General features: G+C 33.4%; 1 protein-coding gene across 1 annotated transcript in view; it reads right to left on the bottom strand.

Moving 5' to 3' along the window:
* Positions 1–15,631, bottom strand: part of ARHGAP42 (Rho GTPase activating protein 42) — a 408,927-nt gene that overhangs the window by 41,949 nt on the left and 351,347 nt on the right. The window contains exons 13-17 of the mRNA XM_044668392.1: positions 11,097–11,159; positions 9,439–9,513; positions 8,556–8,640; positions 6,058–6,116; positions 647–752 (exon numbers count right to left, since the gene is read on the bottom strand). Coding sequence (XP_044524327.1) covers positions 647–752; positions 6,058–6,116; positions 8,556–8,640; positions 9,439–9,513; positions 11,097–11,159 — 388 coding nt within the window. The remainder of the gene's footprint in view (positions 1–646; positions 753–6,057; positions 6,117–8,555; positions 8,641–9,438; positions 9,514–11,096; positions 11,160–15,631) is intronic.

The raw sequence follows: 15,631 nt of genomic DNA, 5'->3' as shown, positions 1-15,631 counted from the left end.
CTATCTGGTCAAAATGGTAAATGTGAGTACAAGCACACATGGGATAACTTCCATAACTCAAGAAGTTCTTATGCATAAGCGTAACTCCCACCTAAGCCACACTTTCATTTCATTCTGATCTGAGTTATAGAAACACATTTTCAAAGCAAGAGCATCTAGAAATCTCCTTTCCACATGACTGTCCTTAATATGAATTATGACTATATACAAAAAGTACCAATCATGAGATAGCATGGTATAATACAAACAGTACTAGATTTGGGGGCACAGAAACAGGGTTCAAATTCAAATTCTCCAAATTATTACTTCTGTAACTTTGAACAAATCACAAAGTCTCAGGGTTTCCATTTCCTAAGCTGTAAAATGAGCATAATGCAAAAACTAGATTATATCAAAAGGCCCTTCACACTCAAACTTAATGATCCCTTCCAAAAGTTATACTCAAACTAACATTAAAAAGGCAAAAATTTCCATACTATTTACCCTGCTGGTACCTTTTAAACTTACCTTACTAAGGAAACTGAGCCCCTAATTATGAGTTCAAAAGTCATTACAGTCTAATTTAAGTTTCCTTCAAAGCATACTACATGTCAAACAGAAATTGCAATGATATTACGAAGAGAAAATATTTCGCAAGAGGAATTACTTGACTAAATGTTTTATTAAGATGTCCAACATCTCTCTGTTTTTTTCTGGAAGTTTGTGCACCAATGCATGGACTGCCTCCACTCTGTAGTTTTGGTCATCAGATTCTGTAATAAAAGAGAGAGTTGATAAAAATCTGTGTCATAATTGCACACAACAGTGTATTCCTCCTTAAATAAGAAGGCACTCATTAACATGTAACAACCTTAATCACTACATTATTTATATATACGTATAGGTGTTCAGTTTGGGAAATCAACACCTAAATTTCTTTTTTTTTTTAATTTTTTTTTTAATTTTAAACCCTTAACTTCTGTGTATTGACTTATAGGTGGAAGATTGGTAAGGGTAGGCAATGGGGGTCAAGTGACTTGCCCAGGGTCACACAGCTGGGAAGTGTCTGAGGCCGGATTTGAACCTAGGACCTCCTGTCTCTAGGCCTGGCTCTCAATCCACTGAGCTAACCAGCTGCCCCCAACACCTAAATTTCTTTAACTAACTCACTGGCATTTAAATGCAGAAATTTTGTTATTATAATATTATAATATAATTTTATTGTATATAATACCTACATAGCATTCTAATAATATTGAAATGTACTATAGAAAGATACAATTGTTTGCTAATAAATTCCAACCACTAGCTTTGTTCATTTATTATTGGTAGCAAGCATAGGCAGACCTAACTAATTTACTTACTTAAATGATCTGTAATTTTATCAGTTTGGTCACTCCTTCAACCAATGCATATCACAACCTCTGTCCTTGGCCTTTTTAATCACTTGCAATTCTTTTATATATTTTTCTTTAAAGTTTTTCATAGAGAATCCATCAAGAGTATCCATAGTGGAGGCCTTTATTTAATTATTTTTAATATCTTAATGGTTGTCAATCTGTTGTCACTCATTTTTACTATAATGCCGACTCAACTCTTTCTGATCATGGATATCTTTAATGAATAATTCATTAATCTTCTCTTTTCCTATGTGGTTAGAATATTTCCAGAAATATAAAATTTCTTCTAAGTACTCCTATAGTTATAGTTCTTCAAGTGCTAGTATTGGTGCCATTATTATCTTTCTCATTTACATTGCTTCTACAAAGTATTCTTTGACACATTTACTATTTAGGATGTCATTACTTTGTCTCATTTAAGTTAGTTTCTTTTGTTTGTTTCCTTTATTAATTGCTACTTACAGTGCTATAGTACATAAAAGCATATTTTTAATGTTTCTGCCTTTCAAAACGCAATTGCATGTCCTTCAAATTTTATAAAGCTAACATAAGGCAGCCATAAGAATGCTGGTTCTTTAATAGTATCACTCATAAATCACATTAAGTCCTTTAAATCTACTTATCCCAACAACCAGCTCAATTCTATGCTTTTCTTCTTTTTAAAGTTTTGTTAGCTTTGTCCAGTTCTGAGAGACATCTAAGCCTTCTAGAATTCATTACTCTCTTTCTCTTGCAATTCAGTTAGCTTCCCTTTTAAGAACATTTATGAAAAGTTTTTTGATGCATATACACTAGAGATATTGTTTCATTATCTACACATTGTAGTTTCTGTTTATTTTTCTTGATATTGTCCATTTTTCTTGCTGCTTTATCTGCAAAGCAAAATTGTAACTCCTTTTTAGAATCATCTGAAGCAAAGAAAATTTTGTCCAGCTATATATTTCCTTGTATTTATACTTTTTAACTGTCTTTTTGTTTGAAATATTTCTCTTTTTGAAAGCAAATTTTGGGGCTTTATTTTGCTATCTATTTTGTTAGGAAGTAAGACCAATATACATATGGTTTACACTTCGTGATGCCACCTCTCTGTGTATGTATGTGAATGTGAGTGTGTGTGTGTGTGTGTGTGTGTGTGTCATGCAGTTTCTGTGAATTACTTTTCTGCCAAAAATTCTTTGACTGTTTTCCTCATATTCAGATATACAGCATATGTTAGGGTGTTAGTATAACCAACACGATGAACCATAAGAGTCTGATGTGTAAAAATATGGTATATTCTAAGCCAGTAAAAATGAGACTTGAACATAATTTAGGCAGTGAGAATATCATTCATTTTTAGAAAATTTCTTGTCTAAAATCCTCATGAAACTGATTTTTATGGATAGATTTCTTTGGTTCTTTGCTTTCCACAAAGTCCAAATGAACAATTTTAGCTTCTCATGACTCATGTAAGAGCATTGTTTTAAATGATAACTCTTATTCTATTTTATACAGTAAAGACTTCAGAGGCTGGTTATTAAGGTATATGGAGCTAAACTATTTTTACATCAATATTTGCCCCTTCAATAAATAGCTCAAATTTACTGGGTTATTTTAGCTGGTATCGCTTCTGTCTTTTCTACTGTAGATATCTTCATTCAGTTCTTGCCATCAGTTCTTGTTAGTGCCAGGGGTCTTGACTTGGTTGTCCTTTTATCCATTACCCTCAGTAGATGATATCATTAGTTGACCTGTTGGTGTTCCTGCCCTCTAATTGTATTCTAATTTAGTGCAAGAATAAGGGAAGTAGCATGATATGAAGGAATGTGCATTGAGATTATTATCAGGAGATCCAAATGAGTCCCAAGTAAGCTATTTATGAACCATGTGAACAAGAAAACCTTTTTTTTTTTTTAGCTATAAAATTAGTGAGATTGGACTAAATGATCTCTAAGTTCTCTTTCAGGATTAAATTCTATTAACTTGTAAAATTAGATAATCATGTTTTAAGAGACCTTATTCCTCTGGTTTAAAATTAAAAATTAAAGGAAAAAAACCTATTTGTAATATATGAGTCATTAGATAATTTTTTTCTTTATTTTCTAGAATTAGAAAATTTTAAATCTATTTTCTTATTTGAAGACTTTTCCAAAAAGACTGAATAAGTCATATCCCTGCATTGATGAACTGTTACTATATTTTCATGTTTATGGTTCAAAACATGGAAACTTCCCTCCTTCCTCAATATTTTGTATAATTCACATTTCTCAACCCACTTAACCTTTTTCATGTCTTACTATTATCATTATCATTGTAAAGAAAAACTCTTATTTTTGAATAGTATTTTACTGTTAAAGAGGTTGTTTATAGAATATAGTTTTAGCTAGAAGGCATTTATCTATCTAGTCCAGTTCCCTTATTTTAAGGATAAGGAAACTCAAGAAAAATGGAATGAAATGAATTGGCCAAGGTGGCCACAAGAGTTAGTACCTTGCAACCTTGACCTTTTGAAACCTTGTCAAATAATTCTTCTAATCACACAGCACTCTGACTATGTTACTCTGGTTGATATTTTAAAATGTTTGGAATAAACTTATACTAATGGAGGATACTTGATATGTATATATTTTTAATAGCTCCTTAAGAAAAAAATATTTCTTACCTAAAAGAAAATCCCAAACACAAAAAAAATCTAAAATAAGATGCAACAAAAAATGGCTATGAAATGATCTTATATTTTATAAGGTATAAAATATGCACATATTGAGGTGTTGAGAGTGTTATAATTTTGGCTGGCATTGGAGTAAGCTATATGGATAAAATCATGAACCTCTAAGACTCTCAAGTTTGAAAACAACCATTTTGTTATGAACTGCTATAAATGGCTCTTGTATTGAGCAACTGATCTTGAATGTCCAGCCTTAAAATACTATCAATTTTTATCATATATACATATATTTTTTTTCAAATGTACTAACAACAACAATGAAAATCTCATTAAATTATAATGAGGAATTTTGCTGTTACTCTTCCATTTGACAATCTCTTAAGGAGATTTTTTACAAGAGGAAAGGTATGGTGCATGAGTAAAGACTGTTGGGGTGAAATTCTCCACAATTCATATATATATACCCATCACTTAGTAACTCCAGACACTAATGAAAATATAGAAGCTATTATTTCTAATTTATGAGAGGGAAGACATTGTAGACAACAATTTCTACAAGTAAAGAGGAGACACCAGTAATAATCAGGTTCTTCTAATTACTCAATTGATATCAAGCAGCCCTCTATTTTCACTTGTTCTCTTCTCCTCTGTCTTTCTCCTTTTGCAGTGGTCAGGCTCCAGAAACAGAGCTTCTAAACTATTTTCTCAAAACAGTAGGTTAAGAATTTATTTTTAAGACCTTGAAAATTCCCACCAATGAGGGTTTTGTCTCTGCTTTGAATGGACTGGAATGAGAGAACAACCCATTATATAATGGAAGTTACTGAATTTTATTAAGTTCGTTTCACATCTAAATTTTTGTTACATTCATGGTTCAATCTTTCACTGGAGGAATATATTCCATTTTATAATGGAAATCAATGGGAAAAAAATTCCATTGAGCCATATAACTATATAGCTACTTTAGGAATCAACTAGTACAACATGTTAATTTTACATACTGACAAACATGGGGCCATAGAGGTGAGGTGACTTGGCAAAAATTAGCAAGCTGTTTAGCAATTTAAGGTGGCATGAGAAACCAGGTTTTTCAATTCCTAGCTCATTAAGTTTGCCACTGCAATGCATTATGCTATAGAACTTTACTTTAGAGCCAACTTTCTTAAAAGTTTTTTTCCCATAAAGCTGATAATTGTAACAACTGAATATTAAAATTAACTAATGAAGTTAATTTCTTCAGACAGGATAGTACCCGTGACATGCTTTCAAGTCTCAAGTTATTTTATGTAATCACTTATTAAAGGCATTCAATGAAATCAACCAAACCACTTCAAATAATTCAGCTCCTTTATTATATATATATATATATATATATATATATATATGTCACATCCTTTCCCAATAAATCATGGATTAAGTAAAACACTACTCTGTTAATAGAAGGTATTTCGAATTTTCCTCTACTAATGTCTTATTCTTTATTAGAGTGTGAACTGACATTAGGCTATTAGGGGCAATGCTTTGGTAGATAGAAAAGCTTTGAATTAAAGGTATGACTATAAACCAGGGGTCAGCAACATATGGCTCTCAAGCCTTATCTAGCTCTTTTGAGGGCCAGATATGGCTCTTTCTGCAGGAGCCATAAAGTCAATTTTTTTTTTGTGCACTATTACAGGAGCGCATTGTGAGCACTGTATGGCTCTCACGAAATTACATTTTTAAAAATGTGGCATTTATGGCTCTCACGGCCAAAAAAGGTTGTAGACCCTTGCTATAAACTATTAGAATTCTGTCAATAAAAGATCCGTGTTAAAATGGGAGGCTCATTACCAGAAACCTAACTACAAGGTAATTTAAAATTTAACTTATTTTGGCCTCAGATAATTCTGAAGCCATTTACTGAGGTATTTCTGAAGTACTGGTGAATTACAAAAATTTTGAATGGAAATGAATCGTTGACTTCTTTAAATGTTTGTTGGACAGATGAATGGATTTTAAAACAGTATACATCTTTCAAAAAAGTATACTTACTAACAGCAACAATGAAATCTTTATGCAACTTGTAAGTCATCAGTGGTTCAGTGAGACACCTATCATAGAACAAAAGAAACATATTTTTAAATGACAGCCTTTTCCCACTTCCCATATGCTAAACATTGTGTCCTATGGCTTCTTCAGAACATTACTCATTAAAGACACTCATGAGAGTCATACAGTCTCTTCTGAGCCAGAGACCAAGTTCACAATGACAGCAAAGTAACTAAACAGATCTAGGCCAATGGGGGATGGGGGGGGTAGAAATAAATTCCTTTCCAACTGAAGGACACATAATTAAATACAAACAAACAACTTGACCTAGTGTTGTATTTTTTTTAAAGAGAGACATAAAATGTTCATATCCCACATTCATCAAATAAAATAGGGATGAGGTATTCCTCATCCTGTGACTTCATGTCACTGTGACAGTCAGCCAAATGGAGAACTCCCAGATAAGGAAACGCCCTCTACCAATATACTTAAGCATTTTGTTTTAAATTTTAGTATCTTAGAGTTATCTAGACCACTGACAGGTTACATGACCTTCTGAAGGTTGAAAAGGCAATATATATATCAGAAATGAGACAAGCCCAGAGGTGAGATTTGAATCCAGGTCTTCCTTGATCTAGTAAGCTAACAATGTCCTATTCAATAAATGCCCTGCCCCATCAAAACCAAATCATATATATGTATACAGGTATTTGTGCATACACATTCAAAAGCAACTAGGTGGCACAGTGGATAGAGTGAAGGTCATGGAGAACTCATCTTTCTGAGTTCAAATCTGACCTCAAACACTTACTAGCTGTATGACCCTGGGCAAGTCATATTTAATCCAATTTGCTTCAGTTTCCACTTCTGTAAAATGATCTAGAGAAGGAAAGGGCAAACCACTCTAATATCTTGGCCAAGAAATCCCACAAAGGTTCACAAAGAGTCATACACAACAAAGAAACAACTGGATGACACAAAACCAAAAATACACATGTATATATATCTACAAATCTATGAATAACTAATGGAAATAAAAGGCAGAAGAATAAAACACTCATGTATAATGGAAAATATAAACAATAATGAGGAAATAAAAAGGAACAGTAGAGGATAAACATAATTTCAGCTATGAAAAATCTAACCAGTATTCTCAAAGTTTTTCATCTTTTCTGCCCCACTTCAGTCCCAGTCTCCTATTTCAATCTATTTTTCTGGATTCCCTTTCCTGCCATGTCTATTTCAGTGGGCTTGGACCACCCTCCTCCTAATCACTAAGACTTATAACTTCAAAGTTATGGACCCTTATTTGCTCCTCACAATTCAGGCTGTTGTCAAGACCTGATTATTCTAACAATGTCATATACCTTGCATTTTACATAAACTTCCACCACCCCATTTTCACTCATTACTTATTACCTGAACTACCTGAACAATAGCCTCAACTGGTTTTCCTGCTTCTTCAACCTGTCCTGCACACCTGCCAAATCAGACTTTTTAATGCAGACTTCTGATGATGCCACTCTTTCAGCTCAAAAAACCCTTGGTGGTTTACTATTGTCAATGAAATAAAGCATAACTTTCTATTCAGTTTTTTGAGTACCTTGCAATCTAGACCTAAACCATTACCCTGGTGTTCTCTTAGATCAGTCTCTTTCATAACCTGGGCATTCTAGCCAAGTTGGCTTATGGTCCCATTTTTGTCCTGCCCTACTCTCATCTTCCTCAACTTTATCAGTCTACTGAAATTCCCACCCCCCCACCCAAAGCCCAATTCAGGTATAACCTCTTTCCATATGAAGATCTTGCTCCTTAAAGTTCTCCTAGAATTTTTGAAAATCTACTTTGCACTTATTACAATCTGCTTTATATTTGTGACCATTGGGTGTGCTCACCCTGCAAATATATTTTAAACTCCTCGAAAGCAATTTCTGTACTTTATTTCATCTCTGTTAACTCCCAAAATCTACTCTAGGGTCAGTAGTTACTTAATGATTTTTAAACTGAATCAGAACTACCAAATTCCTATACGGAAAGCATATGACTTACTCATTAATATTACTTTTAAGGTAAACTGATGAATATATAACATTTTAAACATAAATATGTGCACTTCATATATTAAACTGTGTTTTTGAAGGGCTCAAGAATATCTTTGTAAATAAAAAAGAATTTTAAAATTCCTATAAAAAGCTAGAAACAAAGATATTCTTTAAAATCTTTTCCAGCAAGTTTTATGATGGAAAAATTTTTGCTGTTTTCCTAATATAATATGTCCATATTGTGTTTTTTTTTAAAACATAGTCCTAAAGCCAAGCTGTATTTTTGAAAGTATAAATGCTACCAAACTCTTAATATTTGTTCCAGGGGCTCAATGACATTAAGCTAAGGGATAAATCAAGGCCATAAATCAAGGGCAAAATTTTCAAGCCCTAGTGAAATACTGCAATCTCTTTCAAAGTCTTTGGGGAAAATGAAGAATTCTAAGAGGCAATTCTTACCTGAGGTAGTTTTTTAGTCCACTTGTTATTGTTTTATTATCCCACAGTTCAATATCAATATCAATATCAGGAGGAGACTTAGGAGCTAGAAAAAAATAAATACAAGAGTTTTAAAATAGAATATTCAGAAAACCAATGAAACTAGTAGTCAAGAGTAATCTTGGAAAAATAAGATATTGTCTGCTCAAAAGATCCCTGGAACTAAATTCAGATTCTGGCTCATATAATCAGAAACAACTCATTGCTTTGCTTTTCCACAGAGCATAGTAGCAACATCTTTCTTATGTTGTGGGACAGTGCAGAGATGTGGGCAAATAGAAAGTTTCCAGTGCCAGGGACTATGGAACTGTGTGTATTTAAAAAGGTAAAGGAAAAATAAATAAAAATAAAAAGGCAAAGGAGCCATCCATCTCCCTCCACACAGTAGGAGGGGTCTGGACAAAGGGCTCTAGTAAAACTTGAAGAGACCAGATGGACTTTCAGCTGAAGTGATTAAAACAGAATACTACAGATATATATTTTTTGACCCTCTACCTTCTATCTTAGTGACAATTCTAAGACAGAAGAACAAGGGCATGGTAAATGGGGTTAAGTGACTTGCCCAGGGTCATACATATGGGAAGTGTCTGAAACTAGATTTGAATCCAGGTCCTTCAAACTCCATCCTGGGCTCTCTATCCACTATGCCACATAGCTGTACCAGATATGGTTTTAAAATCTTTCCTGAGGCCATGAAGGATTTTAACCTAGAGATCACACAGAAGAAACAAAAGAAGCATCTAGAAGGTCTCTGGCTGACAGAAACCTTTCACAGATGATTCTTTTCCTTCCATTGAGTCCAAAAAGAATCCCCATTGAGTTACCAATATAATTTTCAACTTACAAAATGTAGTGTTCATGAGCTTCTGGACCTTGGAGTTCACACCTCCTATTCGGTAGAGCCCTAAAATGGTGATACCTAAAGGAAAGAATCAAAGGAAGGATAAGCACCTGAATCAGGCTCCAAAGGACACAGTACTAAATTGCCTCAACATACCTATCCACAATCTGAAATTAAGTATCAACTTCTGAAATTATTACTTTAACAAGTTTATCTCTGACACTTCTTGTAGACCTTTATTTCTCATACCAGATAACATTTTCAGGATGTCAAATTTGGATTTGAAAACTTTCAAGTTTTCTCATTCTTGTTTGTTTAAACTTCATCTAAGACCTTCATAGGGGCAGATATCACTTAGTAAGAGGGATGGTGGAGTACACTGGGACAGGGTAACAAAAGTTAGAATTAGAGTCTTGGGAATTGCTATGGGGAGCCTATTAGTTAAGGGATAGTCACATTATCAAAGGAGAACAGTTTGAAAACAATGTTAACATAATACACAACAACCTGTTAGTAGTGATAGTAATATAACATGCCATGTATACAAGTTAAAAAGGAAGAACTTGTTATTTTACTTAAAATTACTCAGCTTCATTGAAAAATGGGATTTTGAATCTTTATATGAATGGGAAGAACAGGTGGGAATTTGGAAAATTCTGTTATCTTTACCAACATTTCTTAAGCACTGAACTGAAACCAAGTAATAAAAATACCCAAAACAAACAGAGCCAAGGGGCCACTTCACTGCCTGCAAAAAGCCTTACCATTTAACTTAAAATATTAAATCATTAAATATTAAATGATCATATATAAAATATTAGTTTATAAATATTGAAGTACCACATATAAATAATTTAATTAATATTTAAATATTAGGCATAAATATTTAAATATTAAATTTTTAACACTGGTTAAGTCACTCAGGACTTTCCAATCTTTGGAAACCACATGGAAACAATCAATCAATCATGAAAAATACTTACTGAGAGCTTATTACAACAATGAAAAATACTTACTGAGCTCGTATTTCGTGTAGGGGACTACAATAAGTCAATGAGTAAAATAAGCAGTGCAACTTTTACAATATATTTATATTAACAGACAAGTTTGCAAAAACAAAGATAAAATATAGCTCATAAACGAGGAATTTTAGTTTTGCAGAGTGATTAGAAAACAGTGAATAGGAGTTTAAAATTCAGAGGATTATAGCATTACGAAATTCATGAGATCATGGAGTCAGAGTAGGAATGACACTAGAAGATCATCTAATATATGATCATTTCATGGATGAGAAAACTGAGGCTCAAAGGTTATGAAACTTACAAAGATAGGAAGAAGCAAAGTCAGGACTGGAACCAGGTCTTCTGACTTTTTTAGAGAAATTTCCATGATCTCATGCTACTTCTGTTCAGAGCATGAACAGATGAAGCTAATTCCTTTATCTGCAAATATATCCTAAATTTAATACATTAAGAACGTAACATACCTAACATATTAATACATTTCTACTATGTGATATCTCTCTCTCTCTCTCTCTCTCTCTCTCTCTCTCTCTCTCTCTCTCTCTCTCTCTCTTTCATCTAAGATCTCAGAAATAGTCTCTGTAAAAATGGGGTACATACCAGTAACAATATGAGAAAAATAACTCCCGTCTCACTTACCTCTAGACTCCACAGCTTGGATGCACTTTCTCACAAAGTTAAATCCAGCTTCATTTAAGTACACTGCAAATAAAAGAAAATCAAATGTTGGAATGTTTATGGTAAACTTGGTGTCACTTCAATAAAATAGTTTCTGTTATATTTCCCATTGAACACATGATGGCTAAGAAATTTCTTGAGTTTTTAATGTTCATTAGCATAATATGTGGTTATTATTATTTTAAATAGGAATGAGTGAGAAAGCAGGAGAGAAAAATAGTGTACTCATTGAGTTTTTATATGAAGCTGCTATATTAAACATACTGAAATCTAATAAAAAGGGTTCCAGATCTGCAGTTCATAGGTCCAGTTCTATGTAACTTAAATATATTTTATTAAGTTTTTACTACCTTTTTACCATTTTATTTTATTTCTACCTTTTTAAAGTGATTAAAAAATAATAGACTTGACATGTGAACAAACAGAAATATTTCATATACAAAGAACAGAAAAAGTACATATGAAGCCATAAATCTATCTTATGTAAAGGTTGTGTTTTAAAATAAACATTCTTTTTAATATGGAAGTAATAAGATGGTCACACTTGTCTGTCTCCCCCTATAAATTTCTTCTTCTGGGTATTTAAACATTTTTTCATTGATACTTTCTCTGCCTAATTTTTGACAATATTCCCTACTCTTCATTCCTTTTACTACCCCCCCCCCCAAAAAGTCTACTGTTTAGTCATTTTTCAGTCATGTATGAATCTTTGTGACCCTTTGAGGGTTTTTCTTGGCAATGATAATGGAGTAGTTTGCCAATTCCTTCCCCAGTTCATTTTATAGACAAGGAAACTGAGGCAAATAAAGTCACTTCCCCAGGGTCACATGGCCAGTAAGGATCCAAGGCCAGATTTGAACTCAGGAAGAGGAATCTTCCTTACTCCAGGGCTAACACTTTACTACTGTGCCATTTAGCTGCCCTCCCCCAAAACTCTTCCATGTAACAAGTATTTAAGCAAAGCTTATCCACATATTGGTTGTGTCTGAAAATATGGTGTTACTCTGTCCCCTTTTTTCCATCACCTCTTTGTCAAAAGGTGAGGAAAGTTACTGCACTGATCTCTGCTTTCTGATTTTCATAGGGGATTCTACAATTTACTTAAAGCTTTTCTCATGTGAACCGGAGCTTGACTTCATGGCTACACATTGGTTTCAGAATACCTTAAGGCTAATAAAATTTCTTCCTCGAAGTTTAAAGGGAAAGACTTCAATAAGTAAGACTATCATTGAACTAAGAAAAACTACATCAGTTTCATCTCTTCATTTTATAATTGGGAAAACCTAAACAAAACTGAGGATCACACTGATGAAGTGAGCAATCCAAGCTCACACAAAAATGTAGGGCAGAAGTAATTTCCTATTTAATGATCTTTTTTCAGTATCGCATTGCCTTATTCTTTACTATGATAATTGCCCCCAATTTCTTCCTTGCCAGTACATTGGGTACTCAAGCTATTAAATGAAGATTCCTAAAGCATAAATCAGACCATGCCACTCTCTCATGCTAAAATATCTCTTTAGGCTCTAGATAAAACGCAAATGTTATCTGGCAATTTAAAGTCCTTCATAGTCTCACTCAAAACTGTCCTTCCAGAATGATTTAACATTACTTCTGCTTATGTTGTCTATATTGCTTGCAACAACCTGATGACAACATTTCAGTGTCAAGTTCTAGATGGTTGCATAAGCGGTCCCACATTCTTAGAATGCCCTTAGATCTGTTCCTAATTCTTTTGCTACTCAGCTAAGTTTCACCTCCTCAATGAATCTTTCATGATTTCTCCAGGCCACTCTCAACTTGCAAATTACTTTACTTATATGAACACATTGGCTCATAGATCTAGATTTGGACTGAATTTCAGAAGCTTTCTACTCCGACTCTCTCATTGAGGTCCAAGAGGTTAAGTGGATTGTTCAAGGTCACAAAGGTAGTAAGCAGTAGAATCCAGGTCCTATGAGCCCAGAGTCAGTGTTCTTTACTTGTACACTGTTATTTTTTTATCTTTTTATATTTAAGATTGTTGAGAGCAGCAGCTATTTTATTTATGTCTTTACATCCCTAGAGCTTAGCAAAGTGCCTGGAATATCATAGATTCTTTTTTTAAATCCTTACCTTCTGCTTCAGAATCTATATTCCTATATATATATATATATACTCACTCTATATATAATCCCTATATATAAAATATATAATCTCTAAGTATCAGTTCCCAAACAGAAGAGCAAAAGAGGCCAGGCAATTGTAACTAAGTGACTTGCTCAGGATCACATAACTAAGAAGCATCTTAGGCCACTTGAATCTAGAATTTCTCATTTCAAGGCCTGGTTCTCTATCCACTGAGCCACCTAACTGCCCCATACATCAGAGATTCTTAACAAATGTTTGTTAAATAAATGCACTGTTCTAAAAACATTTTAAAATTAAGAAAATCTTAAGATGGAAACATCATGCACATATTTTGAAAGATTACCTTGATTTTTACACCTTAGGTAAAAATCTGAGAAATATCTGCACAAAATATTTGAGTGTAAACAAAAATAAATGAACATACTGTGATTTTCCCTTTCTATTAAAGGAAGATTATAAAGATGTAGATATATTTATCAGAATGGAAACTTTTGCTAACTCCTCTAGCATGCCGCAACATTCTAAAGAGTGACCTATCTCTTATAAGAGGATGAATCAAAGCTGCTGAAATTACAGCTCTAAGTACACTTGATTGCTAGCATCATCTTGTAAATCAGGTCATTTGAGTTCCAATACACACAGTGGCCATCAAAGTGAATACTTGGGGGTAGAAAGATGAATTCCTCAGATAAAGAGAAGACCTTAGGTTCTCTTCCAAGCCATTTGCTCTGATTGGGTTTGTGCAGGGAAACAATGAGAACTAGTTACCATGGCATTTACATAGAAAATTCCAGAAAGGTTTTTATTCCCTTTCCTCTCCCAAAAACTTTACTCTGTAAATTTTCATGAACTTGATCACTTTTCCTAAGAAATAGATTCTTTGATTTTTGGTCCCCGATTGACAACAGAATAAACTGACAATTATAGTAAAATGAATGCTGCTAATAAGTCCCTACTAGGTAATAATTCTAATGTAAATAACTCTGACCTTAGGTGGCTCACAGGCAAAAGAAAATCACACAGGAAAAAAAAAGACCTCGGAAACTTTAGAATGAAGAGATACATTAGTGAATCTTAATAAAATGGAGTTATATACTCTCAAGAAAGGAACTACTTATCCTTTAAAGAATGAAGATTTAGATATAAATTTCCCCCTAAGAACTGCTTTAGTCATATCCAAAATTCTGTTATTTCTGTCTTATACTATAATTTTTAATGATCTATTATTCACATAATTTGTTCTTTATACCATTATAAGTTGGACATTATGAAACAGAGGTCCCTTCTAATTCTGAAATTCTGTAATCATGTAAGCCACTGATTTTAAAAATAAAAATTAGCATTTTCAAAAAAATAAGGCAAATATCAAATTAACAGAATATTCATTCACTCATGAAAGACATTCCAAAATGTTTAATTATTCAAAAAGCATGAATCAGTAAGAATTTCTCTAATAAGTCAATGCCAAAATTTGTATAAACAGATTTATCTGAATTATCATAATTACTTTGTGAGCAAATCAACTTATGTTCCCTTCCAAAAATTAAGAGCTATGGGTACAAGTGGCAAAATAAATTCATAAGATGAAAACTCCCTAAGAATTGGAGGTATTAAAAAGTGGAGGTATGTCTGAGGAAGTAAATGGAAATTTCCTCACTTTAAGTGTCCAAATAACGACAGGATGACTACTTGTCAGGCATGCTTTAGAGGAGACTATTATTCAGAGAGAGATTGGACTAGTTGATCTCTGAGTTTGTGTTGGAGAAGAGTATATTTTGAAGTCACGTTATAGCATGAAGGTGACCCAGACTTCTCTAAAGCAATGTCAATGGACTGGACAAGTTCTGTTATGCTGAGACAGATTCCAATGAGGTCCCAGAAAAAGACTGACACTGCTTTCTAAGGATCAGCCTAAGGAAGAGAAGCTTATCCCAATATTCTGGCCACTTGGTGGTGAATTCTTCAGCTATGGCAATTTGTGAAACAAAGAAAAGTACTGCAAAGGTTAACTTATTTTAAAAAATGTATTTTCACCTTTAAGGCAAGTGGAACCAAACACAATTGTACCTTTAATATTCCAGATCTTGGTACTAACATAAAAGAAGTAAAAATGACACTGAAGGAACAAAGACTGGAAAAGTAGCTAGGTTGGATGGAACATCTTTACAAGATTCAAGAAGTTACATGAATGTGAGGCCATTGAAGGACTGATTCATAAGTTATCCAAAAAGGGGAAAGTAGAAGAGATGTCTTTGGGAGGAGAGCAGGAAGAGGGGGAAGAAACCTCATATGTTATTAATACAAAAAAGGGGGATCAAGAGATTTTCAATGAATACTACTAAACTATATGCCGATTTGTCTGTATA

This window comes from Gracilinanus agilis, chromosome 3, assembly GCF_016433145.1.
Source record: "Gracilinanus agilis isolate LMUSP501 chromosome 3, AgileGrace, whole genome shotgun sequence".
Taxonomy (NCBI): Eukaryota; Metazoa; Chordata; class Mammalia; order Didelphimorphia; family Didelphidae; genus Gracilinanus; species Gracilinanus agilis.
This window is presented reverse-complemented; position numbering and strand designations above follow the sequence as displayed.